The 17,198-nt window shown below is 38.9% G+C and overlaps 1 protein-coding gene across 1 annotated transcript in view; it reads left to right on the forward strand.

Annotated features, from left to right (window-relative positions):
* Nucleotides 1-17,198, forward strand: part of LOC121517511 (probable G-protein coupled receptor 153) — a 76,674-nt gene that overhangs the window by 47,731 nt on the left and 11,745 nt on the right. The window contains exons 3-4 of the mRNA XM_041799336.1: nucleotides 11,045-11,474; nucleotides 16,917-17,106. Of these exons, the coding sequence (XP_041655270.1) occupies nucleotides 11,045-11,474; nucleotides 16,917-17,106 (620 nt within the window). The remainder of the gene's footprint in view (nucleotides 1-11,044; nucleotides 11,475-16,916; nucleotides 17,107-17,198) is intronic.

The raw sequence follows: 17,198 nt of genomic DNA on the forward strand, positions 1-17,198 counted from the left end.
AATGCTGCAAATTCAACAAATGACCATTTTCAGTTCTTTACAACCTATGAAATCTTTTAAAACTCTGTTGTGCTTAATAATGTGGAACAGTGCATTTTGAGGTTTTATTTAAAAAAAAAAAATGGTTATCATTATGAAGTTTGTTCAAAAACATTTGAATTATGCTCCAATGGCTGATGACTTGAAAAATATTCTGTCATTTGCATTAATATTTAGGAAAATAAGAGAAAAATTTCATTTGCATAATAATGTGGAAAGCAGTGTACAAGCTGATATACCGTGAAATATAAAAGATTTGGGTACATTTACTTTATATTGATTATTTTTTCAAATTTCTCATAAAAATCCTAAAAGCATTTTTATTCACTACAACAAATGGAAAAATCCTCATCTTCAGATTGCATGCATGACCATGACCATATATATATATATATATATATATATATTTTTTTTTTTTTTTTTTTTAACTGATGACAGTAATTTCTTACTGTCAGCATTTATTTTACATTTGGGCATTTTTTAATTTCAAAGTAAAAATATGATAAATAATAGCAGACATTTTTAAAGTAATTACTTGCTTTTTCTCTTGGGTAGGGCAGATGTGTCCACCTTACTCACCTCTGACCACATCAGAACAGTGAAACACCATTAGATGTGTCTGTGCCTTACTGCTGAGCTCTCAGCTGAGACTTGACTTCTCTCAGTAATCTGTAGTGTAATTCTCTAACTGTATTTAGTCTCTCTTTTTTTGTATTGTCCTGTTGTGAGTCCTCCTGGTGTAAAGGGATGTTTCTGTGAACCTTTATTTCCCCCATTTTAGGTTGAAATTCTGTGCTTTAGTGTGAAGGACCCAGGAATGATCTTTAAATTATTTAAACTTGACTGACCATGTTCTTTATGTCCATGTGTGATGATGAGATCTGTTGTTCTGTGTTAAGCTGCAGAGAACAGAGGAATTAACTTCTAGAATTTTAAAGTTAAACACTATTGTGGTATTATTCAGTAATGTTACATTAAGGTCAGTATCTCTATCTGTTGTCCTTATTGGGCTTGAGTTTACCATGTTATGCTCTCAACAGATTATTGGAGCATTCAGTATCTTTAAACTTGGGCTAGAGAATTTTCTGGACTTTATCTGTTGTTGTTTTGGGTTGTTAACATGAACAAACATTTGCATAAAGAAAGCATTTTTGTCCACTTGTATTGATAAAGGTATTTAAATCTTGAGAAATAGTCCTGTAAGGTACATTTAGAACAGACAAAAAAAAAGTGTGACTAATTTGCAATGAATCTCGAATTAACTATGAAATTTGTGAGATTAATCGCAATTAAAAATTTAAATCTATTGACAGCCCTGATATATATATATATAAACATAGCATGGGGACAATAAAAAAACAGAAAAAATGACTTCATTTTATGTAATACAACCAGGTACCATCCTTATTAATATGGGGACACGTCACTACGGGAGACCTGCAAACATCTTCTCTGCCAAGACGAGCTTTCAGTGTGGCCCTCTGCTCTGATTTTAACAAGGAAAATGGTCCAGGCGTTCCTAGAGGGACATCCAAGCTAACCGCTAAAGGGCTAGCAGGCCTTGAACATACTGGACAAGCCGACTAAAATGATGGGAAACCTATACCAAAGCAGAGCGGGAGTAGGGTGAATACATCTTTCTGTCATGTAAAGTTGTAAGTGTTGCTCTCTGCGTGTGTTTTAATAAAGACACATCTTCCAGCTCAGACACAACCGCTGCTGCAGGCAGCTAACCCCACAGCTCCTCTAGCAGGCCTTGTATACAACCACACACAACCACAAACCCTTTCCCCGTATCTATTGACTACCTATACCCGGCAAAGCAGGTCAGCAGAAGAGCGACAGCATGTTTTCTGTTGTGGAAAGCTTTATGTGTTGCTCTCTGCGCTTGCTTTAATAAAGGAATTCCATCCATTTCTGAAAAAAGGACCACTATGGCTAATTTTGAACTAACAGCTCCACTAACAGGCCTTGTATACAAAGCACCAATCAGCAACCTCTGGTCCTGAAAAATGAAGCCAATGCAAAAAATTGCAATATGGTTAGTGTCCACTTGAGGCTGGCTGCAGGAACACCAGAAGTCACATACACAACACATATTAAAAAACTTTTTTTACACTTGAAATAAACTGGTTTACAGCCTGGCTTAAAAAACAAACGTGTGTCATTAGCTAATGTCTTCATGTGCTCTCATGATACTGGAGGTGAATTTTTACCACCAGGGTTGCCAGGTCTGTGTGACAAAATCAGCCCAATGGCCAATAAAAACTAGCCCAAAACCAGCCCAGTGACCGATAAAACTAGTCCAAAAACAAGCCCAATGCTGAAATTCAAAATATTACAGTTAAAACCTCTCCCATACTGCATATATTGCTTGTGTGCCTGCAGACATTCTGCTTTTCTGTGGGTGGTGTGTATATCTGTGCCATGTTCCATGTTTTCCTGCCTCTCTGCAGGTTGTTTTAGTTGTACTTGAGTGTAAATACAGTAGTTTCTCTGCTACAGATATTAAATACTCATACACAAGACACAGGTGTGACTCTGTTAATTTAAAGGGATGCTTTCTTTTTTTTCTCTAATTTTTGATACTTTTAGCTAAAGGGGGAGGGTCCCCATGTTTTTTCTTTGCCCTGGGCCTCCAAATAGCTTAAACCAACCCTGCCTCACACCTGCAGCTTACCCTCACAAATTGTTCTGCCAGTTTGTTGTTTTCATTTTTCTGTTTCTGCCCTTTTGACAGGATTTATCATTGGTACGTTTAAGATCAAATAAAACACCCACGTTTGGACAAGTTTTACTCAGTTTTACATTATTTTAAGATGTGATCCGTGTGTGTTTGGCTCGTTGATGATGATGCGCATCACAAAAGTCATCATCAAATACGAGTATGGGAGAGCATCGGCAGGAAATGACTGAAGAAATGTGTTAAAACGAGAGCATTAGAAGCTTCAACACAACACAGCACACCTTTATGAAGGTATTATGGACTTACTGAAGAGACGCGCCGTCAGTGGACTTCCTCTGCGCTCTTTTACGCTTGTCCTCCGTCCTGGGCTCACCCGACGGTAATAATATACAAGTTTTCATTTGAATTTGGCAGTTAAAGTCTGTCTTCTTTGTGTGGACTTAGATTTATTGATATGACTTGTTGCAGTCTTTAGGCTACTGCTGACAGTTTTCACCTTTTATAGAGGATTTTGGGGGAATTTTTTTTGTAAAGTAAGCCTTGTAAGAGCCACGATTCAAATGAAAGCACCCACGTGCTCGAGGGAGCGCGCACTGGAGAGCCTTATAGTGTGTGTGGAGGGGGCGAGAGGAGGGGAGGTGAAGGAGCGGAGGGGCGCCTAATCAGAGAAGTGCCTCAGTTATTGATCGTATCATTTACACATGCACAAACAGCTGTTAAATATAGAAAATGCCAATTTGAAATAATTTTACCCCATTGCTTTGGTGCTCCTATGCGCCGCATATAGTGCATACCCACTTTTTGTGCCACTGACAAAACATAAAAAATGGGTCTGCTCAACCCACGGACAACAAAATCTAACCGCAGCAGTACGTTAAAAGTAGCCCAATTCCGTGGTAAAACCGCGGATCTGGCAACCCTGTATACCACAGTCGTTTCGACTATATTTAGCTAAAATCTTCCTGCGCACTGATTGGCATATCTCGTTTGATTGACAAATAGCTTGACAAGCAGAAGCTACGTTTCTGTCAACCAGAATGCTAGCTAGCCAGCTGATAGGTAGTCAAGCTTAGTGGGCGGGCCATTAGGTTGATCCGAAGTTAGGTTGAAACAGTGATTTCAATACTTATGTATGGCTCTTGTTACCACAGTGGAGGCAGGCTGAGTGACTGACTCAGTCAGACACAGACATAGCCATCTGTTTGCCCTCTACACCACACCACTGGGGTGACAGGGTGACTGGGTCACCTAACCTAGCCTGCGCCTTCGGACTGTGCTGGGCTCCTTTAATGCCCCTGATGCATTGCCTGGCATTCATGTGCTGGTTACTGGTTCACCTTTGCCTTCCTTCATCTTCAAGACTCCACCTGCACTCTGGCTAGGGCTGACCTCAGCGGTCAGCCAAAAAGAGATGTTTCAAGCCTTCCCTAGAGAGTATGGCTAAATGACTTGGGAAAATAATCTAGTTGGTTTTCCAATAAAGTGACTGCCATTTAATATGCAATAATTTAAAAGTTCCTTATCTTGTGCAGTGTTTAGTGAACACTGGCAATAAATCATTCTTTATCATAACCAACACATTATTACAAAGTTAAACTTGGGCTGAACTATTTAAAAAAATGTAATTGCAATCATTTTGGCTCATAGTGCCAATTTGATATGAATTTTTAAATTAAAGGGAATGATCATTTTTATTTCATTCTCATTTTTACAAGAAAAGCATACAAAAAGGAGAGTATGATTCTTTGTAAACCACTTGGAATATTGACACTTAAATATGTGCATGTTGTGTAGAGCATAACATATCTGCAACAAAAACATGTATTCAACTGGTATTTTGTCACACAGCGGCGCATTGAAACTTGCGCACCATGGCATGGCACAGTGCTGCATGGCATTACGGTATGGTCTTCTGTAAAGGCAAACTGTGAAACGTTCACTGCTGGCTGTACTAAAATCCATGAGAACGTGAGTTTAAAAGTATTTTAACCCTTCTTTCTAAGCGTAGATCAGTGATTACAAATTATGAGGTTTATTAATAACCACACACGCGCATCCTGCAGCAGCAGCAGCACTCTCTAAACACTTCCAATACTGGTTTATTTTTCGCTGCACTAGGGCCATGGCACTGCTATCTCACTTGAGGAAACCAGCAAGGGACGGGGGGGGGGGGGGGGTCCAGCCAATGAGGAGGCTAGTACTCGCAGCCAATCAGGCTCAGGTCAGAGGGAGCATTCCTATCGGCTGCTGTAGCTTCCGTATCTCAGCTCAGTGAGAAGTTGATTCAATGGCGGAATTACGGCGGTGTTCGGTCCTGTGTAGTATTTGTTCATGATGAGATGAAGTGTTTTCTTGCCTGTGATTTGGCCATTGATTTCTGTGGAAAAGCAGAGCAAAATCACTCCACGAGCACCTTGCCACCGTCAGTATTCAATTCAGCGGACATTCTCATTCGCGAGGAGGTACGTATGCATCCTTATACTTATCATTCATATGTATACTTAACATTCGTTAAAATTACTTAACAGGTGGTAATACCGTATACCCCGGTGAAATCTGGGGAGGGTATGATGATATTAAAAAATGGATACTGCCCAATCCTACTGAAGACACACACACTCTACCTGCACAGTTTTCAGTTCTCTGACTTCTGATGGTGATTTCAGGCTGACTTACATTCAAATAAGGCACGGTTAGAGAAAACTCATACTTTGGCTTGGAAGTGGCAGCCTGATGTGCTTCAGGTCACGACAAAAATTGCAAGTTCTTGCAATATGACTATTGTGAATGCGCATATGGCCATTGTGATTGAAAAACAATATGTCATTCAGCCCTAAACCCTAGTATCATTGTGTCTTAGAGCTGTCCTCAAATAAACGGTTCTTCTGGGGAAGTTACTAAACTGATCAACCACTAGGGATGCAACTAACGACTATTCCTATAGTCGACTAGTCACGGACCACTGAAACAATTAGTGGACTAGTCGGGTGGCACGCTATGGGATCTACTAACAGCTTAAACAAGAACTTTGACGTACTTGCAAACATGTATGAACTAAAAATCTAGACAATAAGTCAGAGTTCTTCATTCAAAAATGTATTTGATGAGACTTAGGTCTCGTCAACACAGAAACGAATTCAGGCATATACACAAAATTTTTTGTTGGATCCACATGGAAACATATGGACTGAGCCATCACTCAAAAACTCGTTGGCCAATAGGGATACGCCCTCAGAACTGAGACCAAAAACTCAAGAAATGCAAAGGATCAGGCAGCGCAGAAGAGAGAAAAACAGGAATGCTGAACAACAAGACAGATGTTCAGAATTCAAAGTCTAATAATTTGGTTGCTATTTTAAATTTGTTCTCTTGATCTGAACTTTTTTTTTTGCTTGGATCACATTTTTTTGTTCTCAAATGCTAATTTTTGTATGATGCTGAAAAAGTTTGTTCGAATCTTTTTGACACAAATCTCTCCATAGAAACGACGTTTCAGGTGACTGTAAAAGGTACTTTTTGAAAACTGGTCCCAGAGTGCATAAATCCGTAAATGACGTACCGTCTCCATGTGGACAGCTATCAGCATCTTTCTTGAAACGATTACGTCACACACAGCGTAGCTCTCTTACAACGCCTGCGCAGGTCTGACCAAAACAACAATGGCTGAGTACAGGGTTGTGTTCATGCTGCAGAAGCTACTGAGCTTGTTATGGCTTTTATAGCAAAATCTGATGCTCCTTTACCACCACCGGGAAACGCATACACTATATGTTCTTAACCCTCTGACCCTACTATGTCCGTTTTGAGGACATTCATCATTTTAATCATTGTTTTTTTAGTTAATAGTCACATTTTTATCGATTGAGGCATCAAATTTGGCCAAAGTTATTATTTTCCTTCATATTAAAAAAAAATTAAAAAATGAAAACTGTGTTGCCCACAGAACGCCCATGACGAAATAGCTCCATCCACCCATGTTTGTCCGAAATCGGACACATAGACTTCCATTAAAAACACATTTTTTGACTGTGTGTCTAGGGCACCAAAACAACTTATAGCAACTGTTTTTTTGCAGTCGATCACCAGGGATCTAAATTTCCCCATTCCACAGTGATCCAGCAGATAGTGCCAGCACACCATTTTAACCCTTTCAGCAGTGCAGACATGATTTACCTTCCATGTGCTCAGACTGTTTGGAGCACTATTTCACCCGTTAAACATTATCAGAATTAAATGAACCGATTCATGCCACTAGATATGGTTGTCTGAGAGTGGGCTACATGTGTAAGGAAAAGTTCGTGTGCTCCTACGTGTGTGATCGGGTGCGAATCTGCGTCTATGTTTCCAGACGGACATGCTGTAAGTGGATTGTTTACAGTAGGAAATGTTGCCTGTGGATTCTGCAGCCTGGGACTAAGAAAGAGGGACATTTGGACAATTTCAACTTTGCCCTCACTTCATAGCAAGTGGATTTACATGCATGAGGATGCACGGGTCCTTGCGATCAATAGGTAAGAATATATCATATCTCAAAGATGCAGTACATTTATATCTGCGCATAGTTGGCATATTTATGGTCACATTTTGGTTAGAGGTTGAAATGCACGTGTTCGTGATTCATATCGTACATATATCCTCTGATTCTTTATGCCTGTACATAAAATAAACCTAACATAAACAAATGCATTCGCTCGCATATGATTTGGTAGAAGAGGAGGCATGAGAAAAGGATGGTAAAACTGGCGTGTTTTACGCACGGATGGACTCATCTGTTTACCATGGACGAATCCAAGTCATAGGCATAGTGTACAATAAGTGGCATAAAAAGGGTTTAACATTGAAATTTTTTCAATTTTTTGTTCCAGTAGTCAGGGTTGAAGTTGTTGAGGAGATCTGAAGCAGTCAAAGTTCAAAAAAAAAAAGTTGAAAAATTAGTAGTTTATTAACACCTTTCTGCATGTCTGTTTTTGGACAAACAAGGACAGATGTAGCTTAAGTATGGCATTTGGCACTACAGAAAAAATTTCAATGCATCAAAATCAGTTTTACTACTAATCATTGGGATGGCCCAGACTCTATTTATTAAAAAAAAAAAAAAAAAATTCTAGATCATTTTATATGGGAATTATGGTGTTTTTGTGTTTTTTTTTCCGATAAAAAATAGCAGTGACATGGTGTACAATATCTGGCATAAAAAGGGTGTAACATTGAATTGAATTTTTTTTTTTTTTAAGTGGTCAGGGTTGAAGTTGTTGAAGAGATTTGAAGCAGTGAAAGTAAAAAAAATATGTTGAAAAATGGTTATTTTTTATTAACATCTTTCTGCATGTCTGTTTTCAGGACAAACAAGGACAGATTTAGATAAAAATTACAAGGGACCGAGGGTTAAATCCAACACAGAGAACAATCAGAAGGGCAACTAGAAGAAAGTTTGTGTCAGTTTTCTGTGATCTTCTTCTCTCGTTTGGCAAATGTCTGTGGCAGCGTTACAGCGCCACACACAGGCTTGACATATACAAGACAACGTTTTCAGCGTTTCCGTGCTTACGCGGATATTTTCTTAAACGATCCCGTCTTTACGGTAAACTTTTTCAAAACAAAACGGCAATATATTGTTTTCAACTCTGTGTGGACAGGGCCTCAACTGCTTATGTTGCAGCTCTAATACAAAAGATGTGTAAAAAAATAATGTTTTTGTCCATTTAAAACCAAGGACAGGCAAAAGTGCTGATATATAAAAAATACTTTAATAATTATTAATTACATTGAAATTAATTATCAATTGAATATCATACTAATTATTATATGTTAGTTAAAGTTCGCTCCACTGTTTAAATGTTGACAAGCAGTGAAAGAGTGAAATCCATCACTCCCTATATAATGTGTTAACATCAGAGGTAGAAAATGGGATGAGGGAAAAAAAAATGCCATTGTTATGTCATACCTTTTAGTTAGAAGAATAAAGGGAAGAGTGTTGGGTTCTGTCTACAGCACTGTAGTGTTACATTTATGTTAAAAGCCAAGACAACCGACAGTAGATGACCACATTCTTTAGCATAGAAAGTAAAAACCAAAGCTGGCTGAGCTCGCTGCATCACTCATGAGTCCCACGTGCCATCTTTTCAAATGCTCCTGAACTGCTGGTGTGCTCCTGTGATATGTAAGGTCTGCTTTACATATTTTACAAGCTTTCTTTTTGAACCGTTGACAGTGAAATACTCCTGGAATTTCAAAGTTTTAGGACGTGCAGATGGCACCGCCGTTTCTGTTTTTCTTTTTCTGTCAATCAGCATTGAGCATGCGCAATTCTTGACAAGAGGTGAAGTCCATCACTCCCTATGTAATGTGTTAACATCTAGGTAAGGTAAGTTTTAGTACATGCAGATGTTGCATCAGGCACCGCCATTTCTCTCTGTTTTTCTTTTTCTGTCAAACACTCTTGAGCATGCACAGTTCTTGACAAGAGTATGAATGACAGATGCTCACTCCCAAGCAGGCCCGCCCCTGCCTAAATGCAAACTACGCATAGGACTTAGGGCCTCAACATAGTGGGGAGTCTCACTTTGAAATTTTGTTTTTTTTCTCTCTCTCTCTGCACATCAGTCCGGTGTTTGTATAAGAAATATGATCAAGGTAATATTGTTACGTGTGGCCTGGAGTGCTGCATGCCCTCTCTCTCCCTGGCTCTCTGGTCCCCCTCCTCCCTCTACCTGTGTGGCTGCAGCACACCTGAGTGCTGTTAGCACTCAGGGTGGAGGAGGGGAGTATTTATAGTGGCAGGGGAGAGGAGCATGCAGAGCTGAGCTGAGCCAAGCCGAGCCAAGCTAAGCTGAGCTGAGCTGAGCTGAGCTGAGCCAGATACAGAGCCACACGCACTCCTGGACAAACACGTGAGGAGGTTTGTTTGTTTAAACCTTCTCTTTTCGTGAATTAATTTATTCGTTTTCCAAGCGTTTTGTTTTTCCCTGTTCGTTTATATCCCCCATGCCTGTTAAGATTGCTGGGTTTTGTTATTTTAGTTTGGCTGTAGTTGCCGGTAGTCCTATTTTCTCATTGTTTTATTTTTCTGATTAAATAGGTAGATTCTTTTTGGTAAGGTAGTTTTAGTTAGGGGTGGTGGCTGGTCCAATGGCCCATTGCGCGGTTAGCCATGTCCACCACCCCTCTTTTGTTCTTTTTGGCCGGTGCCTGCAGCCCTTTTTATTTCATTGATTTATTTACTGTTTGATTGATTAATTAATTACTGTTTAAATAAAGCTTGGAATTTTTGTTGACACTCAAAATCTTTGTCTGTGTCCTTTTTATATATGTTATTGGTCTCTTTTGTACGAGCCTTATTTTTGTGGGTTAAATTAATCATTTATAAGAGGCCATAACAAATATATATACGCAGTGTTCGCTTGCTCTTTCTCCCTCTCTCTCTCCTGACGCTTGCAGCACAGAAACTCTCATCACGTCTGTTCTGTATATCCACCCATTATTCTGCAACCTCTGTCAAAAGTCTAACCTTGCAAAGCAGATGGATCTGCCCGTTTCCATATTTCTCACTGGCGAATCCATCTTGCAAAGCTCCCCTCTGAGCCGTTTGGGCCTGGTTAGAAAGTGAGAGGACCAATCGGTGACGAGGGGCAGTACTTTCAGGCGCGGCGGAGTCGTGACGTAAGCAAGTGGCAACAAGAAGTCGGTGCATTTATGGCGGAGAACATTAGCCTGGATGCTGCTAAAGCGCCAGTTTTATCAGAACTTGACAACATTTCTTTGTTGAAAGAGGAACAAAGAACGGCACTGAGTTGTTTTCTATTCAAAAACGACAAAAGTTGGGTACGGACATGTCTATAGTTGCCATGGTTCGCGTTATGATGTTCTATATGGAGTTTATTCCTCGGTAGCAGTGCACGCGCACCTTGGTAGTGGCTACGATGTCACGTGTTTTGTTGCTCTGATTGGCCAGTAAAGATTTGACAGACAGAACGTTAATCCAATCATTCTCCGAGTTTTTTTTCAAAGGCTCTGCCCTTTCCCAAACACGGTCTATCAGTATGGTCAGTATGGGTATGGTCTAGAAGCACAGACAGCTTAATTGAGTTAAGGAAAAGCTTGTGTAAAGTGTAGTTTGACAAAGTGTTATCTGTTGAATATTTCTAACATATTCTTGACCAAAAAACTCTTTCAAAGAAGTTAAGCAAGTGGAGTGAGGTAGTAGAATTAAATGTTCTGGAAACATATTAGCTGTCCATATTTGTTTTAATTTGAGGTCCTTGTTGTCGTTTGTTATGAAGTTGACTTACCCAATGCATCAAACTGTTTTTCTGCTTTCAGGTTGAGTAACACCAAGAAGCAGGCGGTGCACACAGTGATGGGCATCTGGATGGTCTCCTTCATCCTGTCCACACTTCCAGCAGTTGGTTGGCACGACACCATTGATCGCTTCTACACCTCTGACTGTCGATTTATTGTGACGGAGATTGGTCTTGGTTTTGGTGTGTGCTTTCTGCTGCTGATAGGGGGCAGTGTGGCAATGGGTGTGATCTGCATCGGCATTGCTCTCTTCCAGACCTTTTCAATTCAGGCGGGACACAAAGCTGACAAGAACAAGTTCAATGTCCCCACCATAGTGGTGGAGGATGCCCAGGGGAAGCGCAGATCATCTATTGATGGATCAGAGCCTCTGAAGACCTCACTGCAGATCACCTACCTGATCAGCGGTATCGTCTTCATCTATGACTTCCTGACTGGATTCCCCATACTGGTTAGTAAAACTAAACCTGCATGTGTGAACATTATCATCAATCAGTGAACAGATGTGGCTTACAAATCAAAAGGTCCAGTTGAAGCAGAACTTTGCATCTTTTTCGTGTTGTGACAGGAATAAATATATTTTAAAGTTTGTAAGCATATTCTAGATACCAAAGCTTATGTATAGACTGTGGGTATTTATACTCAGAACTAGTTCACCTAGATACTTAGATATCCATTTTTTTAGATATGTGTATATAGCACATTGTTCCCCTTTTAAGGAACAGAAACAAACACACTATATACTGGGATAGGCTCGAAGTAGCAGTTTTTGTACCTCTGCATCACTCTCTTGAGGTGAGGAAGGTTGTACGGGTTAGTCAGAGGAAAAATGGTAAATAATAATAAAATAACAGTTTGAGAGTGGAGTGTAGCATGTCTGACCATACCAAACTGTGGTATTATTTACATAAACTTAAATGTGTCCTCCCATCTGGGGCTTTAAGTAGGTCAGGCTTTGAACATGTTTTGTGTCTGACTATATATTTGTGGGCTATATGTGTGGGAGGATAGGTCTGTCTATGATACTAGCATTAAGAAAATGTTCGGGTCTTCAATAGTGTAGATGATTCTGATGCCTAACTGCCAAATGGTCTGTGACCTATGAACAAAAACTGCTGGGATATATCCAGATTTGTTGACTAAGAAGCTAGTGTAAGATCCCTCCTCCTTCAGGGAAATCTGATTCTCCTAGTGCATTATAGCTACATGAAGGATGAAGGGAGGGGGTTCTGTCTTAGTGAGTTGCCATTTGGTTTACAAATTCCACTCTCAGGTTCTCATCCATCTTTTAACAAGTCAATTCATTGTTTTTCCATGCACACCATAGAGCCAGTAGAAGGCTCAAGGCTTACTTCTTGTGATGCAGCCAAAACAGTCATCCTGTCATCTTAAAAGTAAGCCTCCATGGTAGAGGATTTTCAGGAGCAAGAGCAATGTGAATGCGAACCAAACCAAAGGAAAGTGCAACAATGTTGCAATTTTCATTCCAAAACGGACCGAGTCCTCCAGACTATCAGGTGTGAAAACGATCTTACTCTGAATGCCATAAAGTACCAGAGCTCTGTTATCATTTCCACAAGCCATCTGTTGGTAGTATTTTACAACATTATAAGATTTTTTTTTTTTCAATGAAGCTTTGTACACCTGAGGCAAGCCTCATAGAAAGAAAGCATTACTAGGTCTTCCAACACCTGGTATGTAGAAATGTGAAAAATAAACCAAGATAGGAATTAGCTTGTTGGGCCTGGCTGAAATACCTGGGAGATTTTTGCTACTACAGTTTGCAACAGCATGAATTTAGAAAAAGAAGAGACAAAAACATATTGACCCCTTGCTGGTAACAGCAAATAGTGTGGACTGGTGGGCTTGTCGATCTTAAGGCACCATAGTTGCTTTTTTTCCTCAAAGAATCTGTTATCTGGGAGATTTATGCACACATTTTATTAATTAGTAGACACAGCTGTAGGAGGGAACATAATTAGTGCATAACTACAGTGGTGTGAAAAAGTATTTGCCCCCTTTCTGATTCCTGAGTTTTTTGCATATTTATCACACTTAAATGTTTCGGATCATCAAACCAATTTTTATATTTCACAAAGACAACCCAAGTAAATGGAAAATGCGGTGTTTGAAAGATTATTTCATTTTTTAATAAATAAAAATAATCCAAACCTCTCTGGCCCTGTGTGAAAAAGTAATTGCCCCCCCTTGTTAAATCATGAGTTAACTGTGATTAACTACAGTTTTTGGAAAGCTGAGTTCAATTGCTGTGTTTCTCTGTCACTTGCGTGAGCCAAGGTTGTGCGCTATGTTAAAAAATATTTGGTAAATATTCCCTTAATACTATATGATTATGGGGAACAAATAAATGTTAAAATCCCCGCATTTGCGTTGTTAAGAGAACGCTACTTAAACATTTAGCACGCCTTTATTTGCAGGGAATATGATAAATATGCTGTTTATAGAAAATTAACATATAAAAAAACAATTGTAACACTAAAATAGATTTTCAGCTTAATTTTACACATATAAAGACCCTTGCACACCTGTCTGAGGGGAATGAGAAATGTTCATGAAACCTGCTGCAGTGTTTTATTGTTAGTATAAACTTACTACCATTAAACACTTATATCTGCCAAATAAACATTTAATTTCCAGTGACTCAGTGTCTGTCTCTATCAGTGAAGTGTGACACATGTCTCTGTAGTGTTTCATACGTACACAAAGAAGAGCTTTATTAACAGGAGAGACAGAGAGAGAGGACAGCATGTAGCTATACATTTAAGTTGCCACAATAAATTTGGCTCACAAAAAATAACAATAAGGACAAAATCACTCTGCCAGTCAGGCATTTCAACAGGCATCCCAGATAGTTGCGGTAAGCCATATACTAGGTTTTAACCAAGTCTAGTTTATGTATGGCCAAGTTAGAGTGTATAACATTGTTACTTGTTAATTTCAACAGCATCAAGCCTCCATTATGACAACTGGAAATCAGAGGTGAAACCACATTCCTATTGTTTCATAAGCTGAAAGCTGTTACGAAAACACAACACTAACATTTCCTGTGCACACTTTATACAAAAAAGGATACAAAAAAGGGTAGAGCACTGATGTGTTGATTAAAAATATACTATTTTAGTGCACTATCAGAAGAAACAAAAGAGCTGCTTGGCCTCTTTATAACTGGATGTAATGAGTAATTTAAATGCATTGAGAGTTGTGACTCGCATATAAATACTGGGTAGGAGACAAAACGACCAAAACAGAATCAGCACTTGGGGAATAATATGATTGCAAATCAAAACATAACAGAATTATTGAAGTGTGCATATATTCCTCATCCTTCCAGAAACTCATCATTTCTACATGTAGCACTGTTCATATGAAAACAAAGCTATGATTGATTAAGGCTGGACAATTAATCACAATTTAGATTAAATCACAATTTTGGCTTCTGCAATATTCAAATCAGAGGATTTTTTTTTTTTTTTTTACTGGAAATGTGTGGCAAAATACGAGTTTAATACTTTATTGTAGCAGAAATGTTGTGCTTTACGCATTCTGCAAGTGCCTTTTTTAGAATAGCGCAAAAAAATCCTACTTTCCTTATTTTAGTAGATGTTTTTCTTATTAAAAATGAGAAAGGCATAAAAAATTGTTTTCTCTTCAATGCAACACTCCATATAAAATTTGCAATATGAGTCAGAATAATTGCAATAAAACATTTTTTCCCAAATCTTTCAGCCCTGGTTAAATCTATTCACCATTGTATTGGTTTGTAATGAAGGGCCAGATAAAAGGACCCACAAGCAGACTCAGGACAACAGGAAAAAGGTCTCCATTCGTTTAATCAAAAATAGGTTCAGTTCACAGGAGGTCAATATAAACAAGCAGAGGTACAAAATCGGCAGGCAAAAACTTGGAAACTGAGGACTAGAACTAGGTCAAAAAACACTAGGATTTATCAAAAAAGAAGGCTCGAAAGTAATGCACACAGGAGGTAACAAGACAATCTCACACAGAGGGGAGCGAGTGAATGAACTAAATGCACAAGGACAGGGAAGCTACAGATGGGGATCACCAGGTGCAGCCACTCAGACAATCAACGCAGGTGAAACACATCTCCCAATAGTAAAGAATCCTTTCAAAAATTCCTGAATCCAGACGGTGATCTGATCACTCCCAAAATCTAATCAGTTCTTCCTTATGCCATTTCTGACATTTCCTGAAAATTACATCAAATTCCGTCCATAACTTTTTGAGTTATGTTGCTAACAAACAAACTCACAAACAAACCCTGCCGATCACATAACCTCCTTGGCGGAGGTAATAAAACAGAAAATGACAAGACTGGAAACATGAGGGAAGAATTAACTAACTTAACCAGGGGATGTGACATGGTTTTTTATATAGAATTATGTTTTGGATGAAAATTGAAAGGTTGAGGACATTTAAAAAACAATAAAAAAAAAACATCCCAAATAGATTTTTTTCACCAATCTGTTGCTCCCTTGATGGGATGTTGTATTTAAAAGCAGTAGCCACAATGTATTTATTCATGGTACAAGTTACACAAAACCACTGTTGTAAACCACCCTGCAGCTGTAATAGGTGCATCACAGTCACTGCAAATAGACTCATACTAAAGTTCATGTTGGGCATCAAATACCAGTAACACTTATTTAGAGCTCTACTGATAAGCTTTTTAAATTAAGTACTCATCAACCTTACAAGCATCATGATCCCCAGAATCCTGATATTGTGCAATCCATCACCACATGTACTGATGCAAGAATGACTGTAGAAAAACATGACAATTTATTTAAATATATAAGATGATAGATAGTTGGATACTTAATTGATTCTGAAGGAAATCAAAGAATGTAGAATTTAGATGTATACCTGTTAAAAATCAGTAGGGTGATTGTTGCTCCTGTTTGTTGCACCATTTCTTTCATCTCAGCCCTGATAAAACTGAAGTCATTGGCCTTGATAATTTTAGTGAAGAGGTTGGCCAGTATATCATACCCCTCTCAAGTCCCCTGAGAATCTTGATGTTGTTTTTGCCTAAGATTTAAGTCATATCCCTAAGCTGGTTAAATCCTACTTCTTTCAGTCAAGAATCACTGCAAAAAATCTAAACCAATAGTAACAACCAAACTCACTGAGCTTTTAATGCACATTTCAATCTTCTCCTGGTTGGATTACATTAACAGTCTTTACTGGAATCAATCAACTCTCAATATCATGTCTACAATTGGCCTAAAATGCAGCAAAAATGCTTTATCATTGTATTACCCTAAATCTTGCCTCTTTTCTTTTGCTTCCAGTTTAGTTCATCACCACTTTCAAATTTTTACTTTTCACAGACAAGGCCCTGCATAGCCTGGCTCCTACATATATAACACAATTACTGTCCCCTTGTTCTAGCAGCCACTTTCTCAGATCATCTGATCAGGGCCTTTTAATAGTTTGTCTTTCATATTTTAAATCCAGAGGTTATTGTCATTTGCAGTGACAGCTCCTAAACTCTGGAACAGTCTTCCCTAAAATATCTGCTGGCATATGATGCTTGTGTTTTTCATTGGTGTGTGCTATTTCATGTACTGGTGGATTGTTATTGCTGTTGTTTCAACTTATTTCTATGTTATTATGTTGGCAGCTAAATGAGCACAATACTTGGAGTACCTGACAAATTTCCCCAAGGGGACAATAAAGTGTGTTGTATCATATCATATATTGTGTAACATCAGGTCTGCAAAATATTTTCTAAATATCACTGAATGTCTTTTGTTGAGACTGTGTAATGTAACACAGTAAGAAGTCTGACATTTGTTAATACATTGAGAGGGATTATGTACTTATCACATCCTCTTCTGATCATGTTCAGGTTGTGAGCTTTGCCAGTCTAAAGTTTGACCGCTCCTACAACTGGATGGTGCTGTGTGTGCTGTGGTGCTCCATTGTCCAGTCCATCCTGCTGCCCATGTTCCTTTGGGCTTGTGACCGCTATCGTGCAGACATCCGCATGGTCTGGGAGAAGTGTGTTGCTATCATGTCCAATGATGATGTGGACGAGGGTAAGTCACTGTTAGCTGTCACACTCCTGTTCTGCCTCCTTTTTCCTCTTTTGCACATGATGATGTGAACGCTAAGAATGATTCCTATAGTC

The sequence above is a fragment of the Cheilinus undulatus genome, linkage group 11 (assembly GCF_018320785.1).
Source record: "Cheilinus undulatus linkage group 11, ASM1832078v1, whole genome shotgun sequence".
Classification (NCBI taxonomy): domain Eukaryota; kingdom Metazoa; phylum Chordata; class Actinopteri; order Labriformes; family Labridae; genus Cheilinus; species Cheilinus undulatus.